General features: G+C 44.9%; 1 protein-coding gene across 1 annotated transcript in view; it reads right to left on the bottom strand.

The window, feature by feature from the left end:
* TAF5 (TBP-associated factor 5) overlaps nucleotides 1-18,182 on the bottom strand; it is a 123,767-nt gene that overhangs the window by 100,645 nt on the left and 4,940 nt on the right. Inside the window, exons 3-4 of the mRNA XM_087398292.1 lie at nucleotides 13,986-14,064; nucleotides 13,786-13,883 (exon numbers count right to left, since the gene is read on the bottom strand). Of these exons, the coding sequence (XP_087254418.1) occupies nucleotides 13,786-13,883; nucleotides 13,986-14,064 (177 nt within the window). The remainder of the gene's footprint in view (nucleotides 1-13,785; nucleotides 13,884-13,985; nucleotides 14,065-18,182) is intronic.

The following is an 18,182-nucleotide window of genomic DNA, read 5'->3' as shown; positions in this document are numbered from 1 at the left end:
CTAGGGATGATGATGATATTGATGATGATGCTGAGATTGATATATAGTCGACCACCAACATGACTATGTTGTACTTAGGACTTAGTACTGCCATTCTGCATTTTTGGCATTTTGCATTTTGCATTGGTATGGACGCTCGTTTAGTAGCTCCACTACCACAGCTCGTTGTATCAGGATTTTCACAGTCTCATAGACCCATCGGTCTTCCGAAGACTTTAATAAATTTTCTTTCTTTCTTTCTTTCTTTCTTTCTCCATCGATCCTTCCAGTAGTCACGTTCACGTAGCTCCCGCTTCCACCTCTGAGCTCGCGTGCCCCCCTACGAGCCCACGAACTCCTGCTCGAATTCTCCTGCAAGTTGTCACCTTCATCTACATCCAACTCACGACTAGAGGCTTCCTTTCCTCATTTACGTAGCATGCATGCATGCTTTTCTTAAAATTAGCCACGTCACCTCATGTTTCTTTTTTACCACTCACAAGGATTCCCACAAATTCATACACCAAGGCACTTAAAGCACATATTCCAACCTTAGTCTCAAAGCACACCCTTTCACATAACCTTCCAACAAAGCCTAAAGCTTGATTGCCACATATAACCACACATCCATGACGCCCACACTGAGTCAATGAGTGCTCCTATGTCTTTACCACAATACGGAACATCACTCATGTACACATGTACAAGTTGAGTTTGGGGTTTTCAAAAATCTTCACACAACGTTTTCAAAGACACCACTCCACCCTGGACCACATTTTCACCCTAAGGGCTATCATCGAGGAAGCGAAGTCAAGGCATCAGAAAGTCTACACCTGCTTCGTAGTCTTTCATAAGGCATTTGACATTGTCCCACGTTCTCGCCTGATCAGGAGGCTACAGGAATTGCAGCTCCCATGGATCATGATCTGGGGGCTGATGAGTCTATATGAGTCCATCAGAGGGAGGGTACGTGCCCCAGGTGGTCTATTAGACTAGGTTGAGAGCACTATCGGAGTGAAACAAGGCTGCCCCCTCTTGCCGACTCTCTTCGGGCTCTATATCGATGAGATCACTTCCTTTGTAGACTGCCTAGGCGAAGAGGGTTCACTTCTAGCTGACCTCATGGTGCAGATATTGTTGTACGCAATTGACATAGTCCTCACATCACCCTCAGCAGAGGGACTGCAAAAACATCTAGAGGCTTTGGAGATGTTCTGTAGAGAGAGAGAGAGGCTTGACAGTTAACCTTGGGAAAACCAAGGTTATGATCTTCAACACCTCGCGAGCAGTGTCCCGTCACCATAGTTTCACATACCGAGACGAGCCAGTGGAGATAGTGCAGTCCTACACATACTTGGCAGTAGTGTTCACTTCAAGATGATCCATGCAGGTACGGCACGACTCATGAGGACAAGGTGCTCTGGCCCAACAAGAGAGGCAGTGCTTCAAGCACATTCCCAGGACCCTCCGCCGAAGGGTTGGCTTTTTGACACGCTAGTGAGACCGACTGCCAAGTATGTGGCACCTTTCTAGAGGAGTGATATTTCAACGACAAAGTGAAAGAGATTTGAGAGGCTGCAGGTGATTATGGGATCCAGGATGATTCGGAGCAAGCCCTCAGTCCCCCATCAGATTATACAGGCAGAGTTCGCCATGACCCCTCTCCAGGTTGATGCCATCTTTCAGACAGTGACTTTCCTCCACAAAGTCTAGGCCTTATCCCAGTGGAGATTACCGTGACTAGCATTGGAGTCTTCCAAGCGACTAGCAGAGAGCGGTGTTGATACAGCATGGTACGCACGGGTTTCCACGTTGTTTGGTAGTCACGGCATTCAGATGGAAAGACTTCCCCCCTTTTAGTACAGCATGGATGCACCACCCGAGATGATCCCACGAGATGAGATCAACCGTATCATACAGTTGGACCTTCTCCAGCTCCACACATCTAGGGCTTGGGGGGGAGAGGAGTTCCCCACCAAGATCCAATTCTACCATGACCACTTCCTGAGGGTCTTGGAGCATGGTCTCGTCATCAGACCTCAGTACCTCGAGGACAGGAGAGTCTCACATGCATTGAGGATCGCCATCGGTCAATTGCAAATCTCGTCACATCATCTGAGGGTCGAGGTAGGGAGAGCTGCAGGCATACCCAGAGAGCAGAGGATCTGCACACTATGCCGGATGGAGGAGATCAAGACAAAGGCGCATTTTCTATATACCTACCCAGAGATCCAAGGGCAATATCACTGCCTCTTTCACGAGGTACATGGCTTTTGGTCCAATTACATGGCCGATCCATTTTCTCGATCAGGTTTGTGTGGCGCTCTGTCTGATTGAGATGCGACAACAAAGAGAGATTCTAATGCGACAGACCAGAGAGGACCAGAGAGCAACAGGGACTGATGCCACAGGTCACCGAGATCGACAGGGCACAGAGACTTGTTACAGACTTCTATGCATCTGAGTTTATGCCGATGCGGCTGAGAGAGAGAGATGAGAGCATCATGGACTAGCTATGGGAGTGTCCACCACGATGCTGCCAGACGAAAGAGAGACTCTCCACGTGCGACACGGAGAGGGACCAAAGCACGCACGATCGAGGTTCAGTCTATTTCAGCCCTCCTCACAAGTGAATGCCAGAGACGAGGGATCACCGTTGACATAGCCCACCAAATCCAGAGATCGAGGAGACCATGCCCTCCACCGCATCGAGAGACAGCTCGACAGACACAGATACAAGAGCTCCTACCAGGTTACCTGGATATATGGAACCTGAGCATGTACTAGGAGCACTAGCTCTGAGTAATGCTTGGATTGATGCATGGGAGGCACAAAACTGAGGTTTGAAGGGCTGTATGTCCTCACCTCACATAGTCCCAGCTTTCAGCCCTTATATACCCTTCTCGTTCAATAAAAGAGGAAATTCAGTGAAACAGTACAAAAGATAGTTTCATCCTCAGCCTCAGCCTCCACGTCAGCATCATTGACATGCGTTGTACCATCATTGGAAGGGGTAGAACCACCATTGTCATCGGGGGCAGCAATACCACCATTGATGTTGGGGACATTGACAGCTTTGGCATGCCCGACCAACACCGTACCACTCTCCACTCCCTTGCACTATGTCTCCTTCACAAACAGCCACCTTTTCCCTCTACAGCCCCCACTCTCCTCATCCACTTTCCACGGATCTCCTCATACCACTCATAGGCCCACACCTGCCATCAATCAGCTATCTCCCATCACTCAGCTACCCTCCATCACTCAGCCCTCCTTTATGCCATACCCATACCCATCACACCATGCACACATGATCCCACCCAAGGCATGGGAGCGTATCGTCATGGAGACCCTACGATATGGTGTCCTCACAACCCAGACAGTGGAAGCTGATCTCGGAAAGGAGATGGATGACCTCTAATGTCGTACAAAGGGGGGTCCAGGGAGCAAACCCGCCTTGGAGGAGAGGATTGCCACGATGGAGACGGTCATTGAAGAGACCTCCAAGTGGGTGGATGATGTGAAACAAGGACCTGCGAAGGCAACCGTTTCTACCACTTTACTTGAGCAACAGTAGAAAGCCAGTAAGGCTCTCAACATTAGGGTACACGAGGTCACACGCACTTTTCAGATGCTACCACCTTTGTTACCTCCACCCTAGGGGTACTAGAGCATGGTATTGAGAGTGCATGGCGGGTCAGAGCCTCTTCTGATATGCTTCAGAGACACTAAGGCTCATCTGGCTACACTACGCAGACGTGCATCCCTACGACCTCACCCAGATATTTACATGGACGAGGACCTCACTCCTCTACAGGTAGAGGAGAGGCAAGCCCTCTTAATAGGGAGGAAGTGGGCTATAGTATGCGAAGGTCGGCTCTTGACTGGACCTAGGTAGGGGCCCATTGCCACACCCACATAGGGATGTGGGGTCTATGCGACTCACAGGACCGAGACCTTGACCTATACCATTTGGAACTGTAATGGGACCTTATGGTCAAAGCCAGGGAACACAAGACGAGACATTGCTTTCTATACAAAGACTCATCAGAGCCCAGAGCGCCCACTACACCAGTCTGAGGACACAAATCAGAGTTTGCCTATCGCCACGGAGGGTGGTGGAGTACGTGGTTCTAGTGGAGTAGCAATTTTATATAGATCATCTCTCACAAGAGTGATCACCGTGGAGAGGCGCAACCCACATGCCAGATTCATATGGATCTGGATCTGATCAAGAGCACCTCTACGCCACGGAGGGTGGTGGAGTACGTGTTCTAGTGGAGTAGCAATTTTATATAGATCATCTCTCACAAGAGTGATCACCGTGGACAGGCGCAACCCACATGCCAGATTCATCTAGATCTGGATCTGGATCAAGAGCACCTCTACTCCATATATTTTTATTGTGGTCTGCTACTTTCCTCAAGAGGCATCGTACTTTGCTAAGGAGCTTCCATACAATGTATTATAACACGATATCATAGATCTTTCAAGTCGAGGGGAGGTCCGCCCGAACACATTTAGTGATGTGTGTGTGTGTGTGTGTGTGTGTGTGTGTGTGTGTGCGCGCGTGTGTGTGTGTGTAAGTATGTGTGTGTGTGTGTGCATACATACATATATATATGTGTGTGTGTGTGTGTGTGTGTGTGTGTGTGTGTGTGTATGTATATGTATATGTATATATGTATACATATACATATACATATATGTATATGCATATGTATATGTATATGTATATGTATATGTATATATGTATATGTATATGTATATGTATACATATGTGTGTGTAAATATATATATGTATACATACATACATATGTGTGTGTACACACACACACACACACACACATATATCTACACACAAATATACATACACATATATGTGCATACATACATACGTATGTATGTATGTATGCATATGTATGCATATGTGTGTGTGTGTGTGTGTACATACGTACGCAGGAAGAGTTTGAGATTACTCTCTTTACAACATTTGTATTCACCAAAAATGCACGGGGAATTAAATATCCTTAACATTCAAGTGCATATCCTTGCTCACAAAGGAAAGATGATGCTGCATTTTCTACAGGATTCTCAGCCGTAGGCTGCAATGATACGTCACTTATTACTATAGCTCAACACTCCTGCTTTTGGATATTGGGAGCCTACACAATGGGATTTTGTTTTAGGTTCCGTGGAAGGAAAAATTAAGGGTTGCCCTTTTATTTCTGGTATGTTGCTAGATTGGAAGCATATCCCCTCTAATTTGGAATGGAATGGACGAGATTCTTTACGAGGCAACTCTCTCAGAGCAGAGAGTATACATTGTTCTAGAGTTTTTGTCCCTCCGTTGCAAGTGCAGGAACCTCGCCGCTCTTATTTCCTCGGTTTAAAAGGCAGCCACTCATCCAAGATGATGGGTTTCCTCTTTCTTTTCCATTGGCTACTGCAAAATTTGACCTTGGTATGCATTACAGATCCATTTGGCAGAAATTACAGCTATGCTTCAGCCTTTTCAGCCCATTCCACCATTGGAGCTTCAAGAACATCTTGATGATTGGGTTATTACTTCTCCAGAGTCATTCTTGAAACCTTTACAACTGTCACATATTACTGTTTCTTCATTATACAAAGTCCTTTTATCTCCACCATGGGTTTCTCACAAGCTCAATCAGCGTTAGCGAATGAATCACACGGTAAAGTGGTGGTGCAAGAGATTGAGATACATTTGGCATTCTAAAATGCCACTCGGCGAGTAATATTGGGAGTTTTTCCATCTGGACAACTACTGGCATGCAAACATATTGCTCCGGCTGTTTGTCGCAGATGCTTAGCTCCGCAAGAGTCTACGCCACATCTACTCTAGTAGCATTGCTCCTCCACTCAGGATTTTCTCACTTTCCTTTCACAGTGTTTATATGCCAGATTTCCAAATGCTGTCTTTGGAAAGTTTTTCTAGATCTTTGGGATACACCCAACTACAAAAGAGTTTGATTTGGTTTTTTTTTTGGTTCGTTACGGGGCGCTGTGGACTCTATGGAAGGCTAGAAATCATCGAGTCTTTGGTGATCCCACGTTTTCAATTTTTAGTTTCTTTAGGCGCTCTCTGCAACAATCCTTCTATGACTGCTTACAGACAAAGTGCATAGATCATGATGTATATCTGTCTTATATTATAGTTTTCTCTTGATGTATTTCTCATCAGCCTATTCTGGGATGATGATCTTGTAATATAAAGCAACTCAATTTTCACAAAAAAAGTGTGTACGCATACATTCCTAGATGAGTCTAGGAACATGCCCAAACTCATCCTCTAAACACACAACATAGTGCAGTTTCAATCGCATGATAGTCACTCATAAGGTTGAAAACAATACATATACATATACACATATATATACACACACTTTTTTTTTTTGGGGTGAAAACTTTGAATGCTTTATATTACAAGGTAGATATCCCAAAACTGAGAAGCTGAAGAAGTACATCAAGAGAAGATCTCCGTGTCTGACAAATATACATCGTAATCTACGTAGTGAGTTTGCAGACAATCAAAGAGCGATTGCTGCAAAGACTCTGTGGTTTCTGTCTTTCCAGAGAGTCCAGAGTGCCTAGTAGTAAACCCAGGTAAAGAACAACACACATACATGCATACATACACACACACACACACACACACACACACACACACACACACACACACAAACATATACACATACATGCATACATACATACATATACATACACTTTTTTAGTGAAAATATACATATACATACACAACACACTTTTTTTTTTTTTGGGTGAAATGTTTGATTGATTATATTATATGAGTAGCAACCTCAAAATAAGGTGCTACAATTACATCAACTAAAAATTTCAGTATATGCCAAAAAGACCTCATGATCTATGCAACAGGTCTGCAAGCAATCAAAGAAAGATTGTTGCAGAGAATGCCTAAAAAAGCCAAACAAAGAGAAAGTAGGATCACCAAAGACTTTACAATTCCTATATGTCCATAAAGTCCATAGTGCCCAGTAGCGAACCCAAACAAAGAAAAGATGAAACTCCGGTCTGGATGGATGAAACCCAAATAGCTAGAAGAACTTCCCAAACGGAACAGATGGGAATCTCGCTCGCAGGCGCTGTCGAAGCAGATCAAAAAACTCACGAGAGCACGGACAATGCCAAAACAAGTGAGCACAGTCTCCAAAGAAGCAGAACATATGTGGCAAAGTGCAAGAGCAATGTGTCGATGAGCTAATAGCTGTCCAGATGGAAACACTCCCAAAAGAACTCGCCAAAAGAAAACCTGTTGCCGAAGCGGTACTTTATAGGCCCAAAGTTGCTGTAATCTTTTCCTCCACCACTTGGCTGGGCGATGCATTTGCCAAACAGAATCACCTCTGTATGAAACCCAAGGTTGAGGCAAAAGGATTTTATACAATGCAGGTACAGTAATCTGAGATAGCCTCAAGGACAAGAAGAGGACCTTGGAGAAGTCAAAGTCCAATCTTCCAGCCGGTCCTGGAGTTCCAAAGGAGGAATCGGAACAAAAGGCGAAAGCATAGAAGTAGTTTGTCGCAACAAAGGACGATAATGAGAGCCAAAAGGCGAAAGCATAGAAGTAGTTTGTCGCCACAAAGGACGATAATGAGAGCCCAATCCATATGTAGTGGCTGCTAGAGAAAAGGGGAGCACAGTACCAGCATCATCTATAACATCAACAACCGAGGTGATGCCTTTAAACGAGACAAAGTAGGAACGTCGAGATTCCTGTAAAGCCAAGGGAGGCTCAAAGACTTTCGACCAGTGAATGCTTTCAGCTCTCAAAGAATTCCCAAGCAAAGATTGCCGTCCATTCCATTCCAGACGAGAAAGAACATGCTTCCAGTCAAGAAGCAAGTGGAAGACAAAAGGGCAGCTAGGCAAAGTGCCATCAGTGCAGGCAAAAAAGAAATCCCAGTGATTGAGTTGCCAATGACCAAACACAGAAATGCTGATATGAGTGACCAGAGTCCTAATCATAAGATCCCAAGGCTGATCACCTTGCAGAAATTGCAGCAACATTTTCCCCCTATGGGCAAGAATATGCACATGAATATCCGTGGTGTTCAATCCACCATGCATCTTGGGAGAACAAATGTGATGCATCGAAAGCAGCCTGAGACTTTTTCTGCCATGTTTGGATCGCCAGAAAATTTCCATAAAGACAGACATGAAAGATGTAAGATCTGCCTTAGTGAACATGATCAATGGCAAGTAAAATTGAATATATGCCACAAGGATGGACTGCACTATTTGAAGACGAGCGTGCAAAGGCCAAGTTGCCAGTTTCCAATACTCAAGCTTTTTCTGAAGCTTAGCCAAAACCCAATCAGTTTGTTGTCGGCAAGTGAGTTCCCACCCCAAAGGGTAACCAAGATAACGAACAAACTGAGTGGGTGGAATGATATCCCCGGGCCATAATAGACTATGCCAGTCTTTGGAATGCAAAGGGAGCAGCTTAGACTTTTGAAAATTAACATGAAGACCAGCTGCCAAACCATAAATAGAGAGGGCTTGCATCAAGGCACCAAGATCATGGGGCATATTCTTCGGGGTAAAGAAAGAATCATCAGCATAAGCTTGAGCAACCATGCTGCGATTAGCATCCAATTCCAAGCCATGAAGTGATCCTGTAGCCACAAGATAATCAATATATTGCAGCATAGGACGAGTAGCAATGGCATACAATAAAGCACTGAGAGGGCATCCCTGGCGGACCGAACAACGAAGAGTCCACTCATCAGAGATATCCCCAAAAAGAATGCAAGCCGCATTGCTATCTCTGTAAAGCCAGTAAATAACCTGCTGCATTTTTTGTCCAAACCCCAAAGCTCGCATAGTTTGCGAGATGAAATCCCATTGAACTGTGTCAAAGGCTTTTGCAATATCTACCTGCAAGAGTAGCACATCCTACTACGTGTATTTGGCATATTCAATCCCAATATAAGCATTGGCAATGTTATCTGTGATATGGCGACGTGGAACAAAGCCATATTGGGAGGGATGCAACCCATCATGCAAATAACCTTTAATCCGACCAACCACCATTTTGGCAATGATCTTGTAAATGACTGGCATGAGGATGATTGGCCTCCAATCACCAAGTGAATCACATAGTTGCTCTTTTGGAATCAGCTTGAGAAGACCCTTTTTCCATGACACAGGCATCTGCTGATTTTGCCATGTTGTATTTACCATTTGCAGCAAGGTGAATTTAAGAAGATCCCAGAATGCAACAAAAAATTCAACAATGAGACCATCCCATCTTGGAGATTTCCATCTGCCACAGGATCTCAGTGCATCAAACAATTCCCTTTCAGTGAAGGGATGTTCAAGTTCCAAAGCCTGAGCATTAGACAGAATAGGATGAATATGCTGCAAAAGAAGCTTACGTGCAGACACGACCCGAGGAGAAAGAGTATCCACATGCCCAAAATGAGTGGAGAAGTGCTGCACACATAAATCAGCAAGCTCTGAACGAGATGTTGACCAAGAGCCATCAGGCATCCGGATCCGACAGATATTGGCAGCTTGTCTTTTGTAGTGTAAACTCTTAAAAATTGCTTGGAAGAGCAGCCTTATCCAAAAATGCCCGTTATTTGGATCGAGTTTCCCATTTAGCAAGCTTTCTACGATCGTTGGATTGAAGAGAGAATTGAGCCTGACATAATGCATGCTTTCCTCTGAAGACAAAGGGCGAAGATGAGCAAGCTCAGTCAAACTCTGACAAGTAAATTTGGCATGTGCTACAGTCTCCCTAGTGCCTTGCATATAGGATTTGCCATAATCTCGAATAACTGCTTGCATCCAAGCAACAAAAGCCTGCCAGGCATAATCCACACCAATGCGTATCTGACAAGAGAGAAGCTGAATAGCATCAGAGACCAAGGCTTTAAAGTTAGCATGCTCTAGATAACTATTATTAATCAACAAAAGCCTTCGGCAAGGCAATCTGTCAGTGGGAAATTCATGTAAGGAAAGCCTCAACCAAAGAGGAGCATGATCCGAATGTGTGAAAGCATGATCAACCCAAATTTTACAAGTAAAGGCATCACAATGCTGTGAATCATGCTGATACCATCTGTCCGAGCGTGCCCGATAAGAAGATTGAGCATTATGTTGAAAGGTATAGCCCGGAAGCATGGGCTGTAATTCCTTAGAGATCAACCAAGTGCAACTGAAGCAAAAAATCAGACCATGCCTATGTTTCAGAAGCCAACATATGAGTGTGGCCTAAGGTGTTGTCACCCAATTGAGGGGCATTATTAAAGTCACCACAAATGAAGGCATGTTGTCGCCATGGATAAGTATGCATGGCAGTCCAGATCAAAGCTCTATCACGAGAAGATTGGGGGGCATAAACCGATGCAAATTCAAAATTTTCCCCTCGAACAAGGCATTGAACAATAATCCATCTACCATGGCGATCATTGAGAGCCATAGCAAGTTGAAGGTCGTGCTTTACCAAAAAAGCCACAGCAGAAAAGGACTGCTCTCCAGCATAGAAGATATCATAACCAGCAAAATGGCCTATCTAACCAGCATACATATGCTGATTATGCTCTTGCAAAGCAACTATATCAGGCTGCAATTGCCTCATATACATCCACACCAGTTTCCATTTGCGACCATCACACATTCCCTGTACATTGAGAGTAACACACTTCAGATGATCAAGCATATTTACAGTTATGGGACAGGTATATACAGCAACTAACGGACTATCTACATCTGCATTTCCACCTCAATGTCCGGGCCTCTACCCTAGGATGAAGCATCAGCCTAAGGAGAGAACAAAAGTGCAGCAACTTCTTCAAGGAACAAGGTCCGATTTGCAGTCGCACCAGCCCACGTCAAGCCAACACCAAAGTTTTCCGCAGGTGTTTTTCCATGAGAGGATGCACCACTCCAAGTTCGAGAAGGCAAAGGTTGCTTGGGGGAGATCACTTTGCGAGGAGTTTGCCATCCATCAGTCTAATTTTTTTCCCCCTTCCCTTGAGGTGGAGAGGACAAAGGCACAGGAAAAGAAGCATTACCATTTGAGATAGCCCGGGCTTTGCCTTTGTCTTGAACAGAGAAAAACTGTTTGACACCTTTGTTTTTTACCACAGAAGAGGCATTTGCATTCTTATTCAAAGGCTGAACCATTTCAGCTTGCACTGCATCTGTGGAGCTCAGAAAGGGCATTGTGAAGCCATGTGCCCAAATTGCTTGCATTCAAAGCAAGCACCTGCAAATAGTTCCCACTTGAGCTTGTAAAAGGCACTCCCCATGGAAACATTATTCACAGTAACCGAATATGAAGCTGGAGTGGGATGATCCGTATCCCACAAAATGCAGAAGCGATTCGAATTTCCATTGGGTCGTGGTGGACATGCCACCTTACCGAGGGAAGCTGCAATTTTAGGTAGAAGAGAAGACAAGCATTGAGGAAAATCCACAACTTTTACCCAAACAGGGCAACGATGCCGAATCAATGCCTGATAATCCCGGGTGGGAGACCAGGGCAGGACATGGACCATCTGCTGGCCATAGAAGAGAGGAGAGTGCTCCAGCAAAACCTGACGGTGCTCCTCATCAGCCATGATAATCTTAAAAAAGCCCCTCGCTGCATAATGAACTTTTTTGACATAAGAACCACCCAAGGTTCGAGTCAACCAATTTCCAACATCTACTACAGCATGCATCCGTCCTGGGACGAAAATTATAATGGCATGCTTTGCATACTCCTTAACTGGATCAAATATATCATCCACTTCCACCATAATGCCGGTGGTGGGAAGTGGATCTTTCCAACCTTTGCAGGTGTCTTCAAACCCTTCATGCATAATCTCATAAACAAGCTGAGCCTCAGCAGAGTCAAGAAGGGAATCATCTGAATCCATCACCTGTTTTTGTTTCTTGTTGAAAACCGACTTGTCTCTGTGAAAGGTTGTCTCTGTGAAAGGTTTTCTCATAGGAATAATCCGCCATTCGAGTTAAGGAAAAGGCTTGGAAGCAGCAATGCTTTACAAGGAGGAAAGCACAACAGGTACAAAACTGTACGGATTTTCCTGCCTATACTGACAAAATTGTAAGGATTTTTGACAGTACGGGAAAAAAAATCTGACAGCAAAACTATACAGACTTTCTGAACTGTATGGACTTTCCGGACTGTACAGACAAAACTGTATGGGCTGTACGTACAAAACTGTACGGGCTTTTCCTGGCTGTACGGACAAAATCGTACGCATTTTTGTCAGTACGGGGGGAAATTTGAATTTTTTGACAGAGCGTACGGACACAAAACGGGCGTCAAATGGAACCTCGAGGACGTCAAATTGAGGGAGAAACAAGCAGCTGCAGTGTGGGAGCACGAGAGCTAGCACGGGATCTCTCTCTCACACCCTAAGACTAGAACTCTCTCTCTCACACACACCACACACACACACACACACACCACACACACTACATACACACACACACACACACACACTTTTTTTTTGGTAAAATCCAGTGCACTGTATTTATATTCTCATAACTTTACAAGAGGGGAAGTCTCCAAGAATGGAGAGTATCCCATAGATCAGAAGCATAAAAAGAAAAGCTCAATGCAAGATGCATGCATATCACCCTCATGGCAGGCATCATATAAAGATTGCCGCAATGAGGCTCTAAAAGATTCATATGACTTTTGAAACTGGCACACACACACACACACTCATATATACATACACATACACATACACATATGTATATGTATACACACACACACACACACATACATAGATACATATATATACATACATACATATCCATATATACATATACACACACACACTTTTTTTTTGTGAAATTACACACACACACACACACACACATATATATATAGGTTGAGGGGTAAACAGTTGTGAAGAGCCAAGAAAACTGAACTGCTTTGCAAACAAAGTAGAACTCCAAAAAGAGGTTATATGCCTTTAGCATAAAGGCCTAACCCTAAAGGGAAAACCCTTCCTGATTGGAGGTAAAAAGTACCCCAAGGGGTGTTCATACCGCACTACTCAATATCCAGGGAACAACACCAGAAGCAATCCACATTCACTTCATGCTACAACTCGCTATGGAAGCTAGAGTACTAAATTTGCGTCTCTCTCAAATGAGCATTTTTTAGCACAAAAGCTTAGAAAAAGATAGTTGATAGGAACTTTCACAATATCAACAGGGTACAACTTGGACAAAAGAATCAGGAGGTCAAGACTCATGCCCATTCATACAACAAAACATACATCGAGGCAAATCCACTAAAATGCTTAAACTATTTGTCTACAGCTCTATTTGTCAATGTCGATCATGTCCATCCTTGTCCCCATCTCCACCTTCTTGACCATGCTCACAGTCGCAATTAAACTCATGCGTACGTTCTTGCTACATATATGTTTATGTGACATGTCTATACCATATTCTAGGTTTATCTTAATATCTATATTTTATATGTATGTGTACCATGCATGACTATAAACATGCTAAACTCCGACCACGTATTTAAAGCAATGGACCCACACAATCTTCACAATAGGACAGGTAGCAATTGAAGATGAAAAAGGCTTCCACTAAATCTTGGTGCCATAGACTCAAGGCATTGGCAAGCCCCCTCTTATGTGACAGGTGAAAAAGGGAGAAACAAGACGTATGTCCTCTTCTTTGTTATTTATATTTAAAAAATTCTTTAGGAAGGTTCTCTTTGACAACTACAATTTAGAGACACATTCATAGTAAACTTACATGGAGATGTTCTGATGATAAAACTCCTTCCAATCTTTGTAAATCACGTAGATGTAGTGCTTCGTGATCATCTCTGAAGCTTTGGAAAAAGTTCCTAGCTGTAGCAAAAACCCCAAGCTTGATTAGATAAGAACCTAAAACTAAATTAGCAACTACAAAACAAAACAAGTCTATTTTCCTCTCGATAGGAAAGTTATTACCTTCTTGGGGAAACCCCTTTGCCACCAAATCCATGAAGCAATGGATAAAGACCGGATACAAAATTCGGAGAAGTTCATTCTGTTTATACATGAAGACATTAGCCCTTCACTGCAAGCATTTCATACAACACAACTGCAGTTTCTACACAAATTTATAGCGTGAAGAATGAAATTCACACATCATTATTATAATCACTTGGGTGATCAAGAAGGTCCAAATTGTAAAAGCATATGATCTACATGTGCTAGAAAACGAATGGATCCAAATGAAACCATTGTGATGACCACAAACACAATATTGCACAAAGCTCCACAATGCCTACAATAATGTAAAATGCAAACATTCTAAATTTTTACATTCTAGATAGAAAGACTTTATAAGCCATTCTTTTCTCAATGAATGTGAACCCTTTTATCATTCATAAATGCATCGAAATACGAATAAAGACTTAAAACATGATCTATGGGACCAAGCAAGATACATAGCTATCAAAACAATATGCATGTATGTGCTTTCATGTCAAGTGGTGTGCACATCATGAGATATACATGTCTGTGCAGCTCAAAGAGAGAAAGAAAGAAAAGAAAGATATCTTAACCTCCACGGGAGGCCTCGCGGGCCTATGGGACAAAGTGAAACCAAAAGGGGAAAACTCATACAGGCCACAACGGGCTGAGGCAAAGAGCACACTAAGACCCTTTGTTGAGTACTATGCCGAAATAAAAAGAGCTCAATGGCTCAAGCAAAATCAAGTACAAAAATATATCATAACATATCATACCATGTGCTATATGCTATCTCGGAGCAGGATGAGAACTGGAACTGGAACTGAAAACTCAAAAACCGAAACCCGGCACTGTGTTGGCTCATCTATGAGCGGTGAAAATGTCTCAAATCTGAGTCTGTCTAGCTGTCTCATGCTGCGGTGTCAAAGGGGGACGTGGTCTCCTCGATCTCTGAACCCGCTGAGTTATGTTCGAAGTGACCCCTCATCTCAGGCGGTTCCCTCTGAGGAAACCTCAATCGAGTGTGCTCTAGGCGCTCTCCGTGTCGTGGATGGCCTCTGCAATCCTCTCTCGGTAATCCAGACTACCCACATAGCAGCTAGCTCCTCCTCCTCCCCCCCACTGTGTCCTGGAGCTCACTCGAATGCATAAAAATCTGTGACGTGCCGCTGTGTGTGGTCAGCCTCTGCATCCTGTGGTGTAATCACCTCCTGCTGCTCTCTGATCTGTCATAGCAGGGTCTCCCTGTGTCGGCGCATCTCAAGCAAATAGAGCCCAATGCAGACCTGGTCATGGAAGTGGAGCAATCGTGATAGTGGGCCGAAGCCACTCCCATCTTGATAGAGACTATGGTATCGTCCCCAGATCTCATAGTAGGCTGGGCAAGCGCAAAGAAAGTGTTCCTCTGTCTCAACCACTCCCAGTGTGCAAAGCGTGCAGGTCCGCTGCTCTCTAGGTGTTGCTCTCTCTATCTCAATCCTCAACTGATGGGATGAAGCCCGCATCTGCCCAATGGCCATCCTCAGTGCATGTAAGACTCTTATGTCCTCAAGATATAGGGGTCTGACGATGAATCCCTCCTCTGAGACATTCACGAAATGGTCACGCTAGAACTGTGTCTTGGTGGGGAGCTCCTAATCTCCCCCCAAGCCCGAGACATGTGGAGAAGATCTAACCGTATGATACGGTTAATCTCATCTCGCGGGACCAACTCAAGGGGTGCATCCAAACTATACTGAAAGGAGAGCAACTTGTCCATCTGAATCCCATGTCTGGCAAACCATGTGGATATACGTGCATACCATGTGTCCACCCCACCCTTAGCTTGTCGTCTAGATGACTCCAGAGCCAACCTCGGTAGTCTCCAATGAGGTTAGTCCCAGACTCTATGGATGAAAGTCACTGTCTGAAAGATGGCATCAACTTGTAGTGGTGTCATGGCGAACTCTGCCTATACTATCTCATGCGAGATTAAGGGCTTGCTCCGAATCATCCTAGATTCCATTGTCACCTGTAGCCACTCAAATCTCTTCCACACTGCTATCGGTAGATCACATCCCCAGAAGGGTGTTGCATACATGGCAGTCGGTCGCACTAGCATATCAAAAAGCCAGCACTTCGTCGGTGGATCCTAAAAGTGTGCCTGGAAACACTGTCTCTCCAATTGGGCTAGAGCACCCGGTCCCCATGTGAGTCGTCCCTGGGCTGCATGTGACATAGTGAAAAGGGGTCCTGTGAAGACTACTCCCAAATACGTGTAGGACTGCACTATCTCCACTTGCTCGGGTCGATAGGTGAAACTGAGTCGTCGGATTACTGCACGTGAGGTTGGTCTTTTCCCAAGGTTGACTGTCAGATTTCTCTCTCTCTACAGAACATCTCTAGGGCCTCCAAGTGTCTTTGCAGCCCCTCCACTGAGGATGAGATAAGGGCTATGTCATCAGCGTACAGCAATATCTATATCATGAGATCGGTCAATAGTGATCCCTTGCACCTAGGCGGCCTATGAAAGAGGTGCTCTCATCAATGTACAGCCTGAAGAGAGTTGATGAGAAGGGGCAACCCTGCTTCAATCCTATCGTACTCTCAACCCAATCTAATAGGCCACCTGGGGCACGAACCCTGCCTCTAACGGACTCATATAGGCTCATCACACCCAATATCAGTGTCTCTGAAATCTGCAGCTCCTGTAACCTCCTGATCATGCGCGATCGTGGGACACTGTCAAAAGCCTTCCGAAAGTCTACAAAGCATGTGTAGACTTTCTGGTGTCTAGACCTCGCCTCCTCCTCCGAGTGAAGATGTGATCTAGGGTAGAGTGTTGTCTCCAGAATCCTTCCTGTCCTAGTGATTGCTGCCCCCGAGCCTCCGTATGACTACTGAGGTCCCTCTCTAGAACTGATCCATAAATCTTGGGAAAGCCACCTATCCCCATCTCTGACCCAGATGTGTGGCACACATATGCATGCTCCCTCTATGATGGCCAGATGCAAACACCGCCAAATATGTCCTCCACGCCTAGGCCCACCACTTGTCATCTGTTCACCACACCTAATGTACGGGCTGCACTTCGCCGTCTACACAATCGGAGAGCGCAGGACCACAAAGGCCTCCGGACTAAGCACTTTGCACATGGACAGGAGTTCCTAGCCCCAATCAAGCACACTTGTTCAACCGGGTTGTGTCACCGTTTTCCACCTTTTGGAGTACCACCACTATTGTGCCAATACACAAAGCCAGGGACCCTATGCAGACGGGGAACTATCGGACCCACCTGCGCAACCCTGGCGGTGGCTATGGTTTGCTTCACGAACAGGCAGCGCAGCTAGGGACAACAGCAATGACCTGGAGGCAACGGAGAGAGAGAGAGAGAGAGAAAGAGAGAGAGAGAGAGAGAGAGGGAGAGAGAGAGAGAGAGAAAGAGCTGTATTAACGTCTAAGAGAGGTCTCGTGGGCCTATGAGACAATACAATCGGCAGAAAAGCTTGTACAAGCTGCCATGGGCTAAAGCAAAGAACTCGCTAAGGCCCTTGCTGAGTGCTAAGCTAAACTAATGATCTCAAAAACTCAAAAACACTTGCACAAATTGTCAAGAAACTCCGGTAGGTGGTGCGAAAGCCGAAGACATATCCAAGAGTCATGGTATCCCTCCAATGAGACGCAAAGATGCCACATATCTGTAGCTATCGAGCTATCTCTCGAGGGGCGTGGTCTCCGAGATCTCTGTATATGATGGGCCACAGCAAGGGTGACACCTTAGGTCGATCGGTCTCCTCTGAGTACAGCAGAGATGGGCTGGACCTCTATCGTGCATGCTTTGGTCATGTTAAAAATCATAACCTTGGTCTTGCCAAGGTTAACCGTCAGATCTCTCTTTGCAAAACACCTCTACGGCATCTAGGTGTCTCTATAACCCTGCTATTGAGGAGGATAGGAGGACTATTGCCATCTGCATACAATAATATCTGTATCATCAAATGGGCCAGCCGCAATCCCTCACCTCCTAGGTGGTCTCGATGAATGTCGTGATCTCATCAATATGTAGCCCAAACAGTCTTGGAGAAAGGGGGCATCCCTGCTTCACCCCCATCGTACTCTTGACCCAACCTGACAAGCCTCCACACACTCTCCCTCTAACTGACTCATACAGGCTCATCACCCCCCAAATTATACCATTCGGGATCCACATCT

Source organism: Dipteris shenzhenensis, chromosome 27 (genome assembly GCF_047967505.1).
Source record: "Dipteris shenzhenensis isolate YYH24624 ecotype China chromosome 27, Dip_SZ_1.0, whole genome shotgun sequence".
NCBI classification, from domain to species: domain Eukaryota; kingdom Viridiplantae; phylum Streptophyta; class Polypodiopsida; order Gleicheniales; family Dipteridaceae; genus Dipteris; species Dipteris shenzhenensis.
This window is presented reverse-complemented; position numbering and strand designations above follow the sequence as displayed.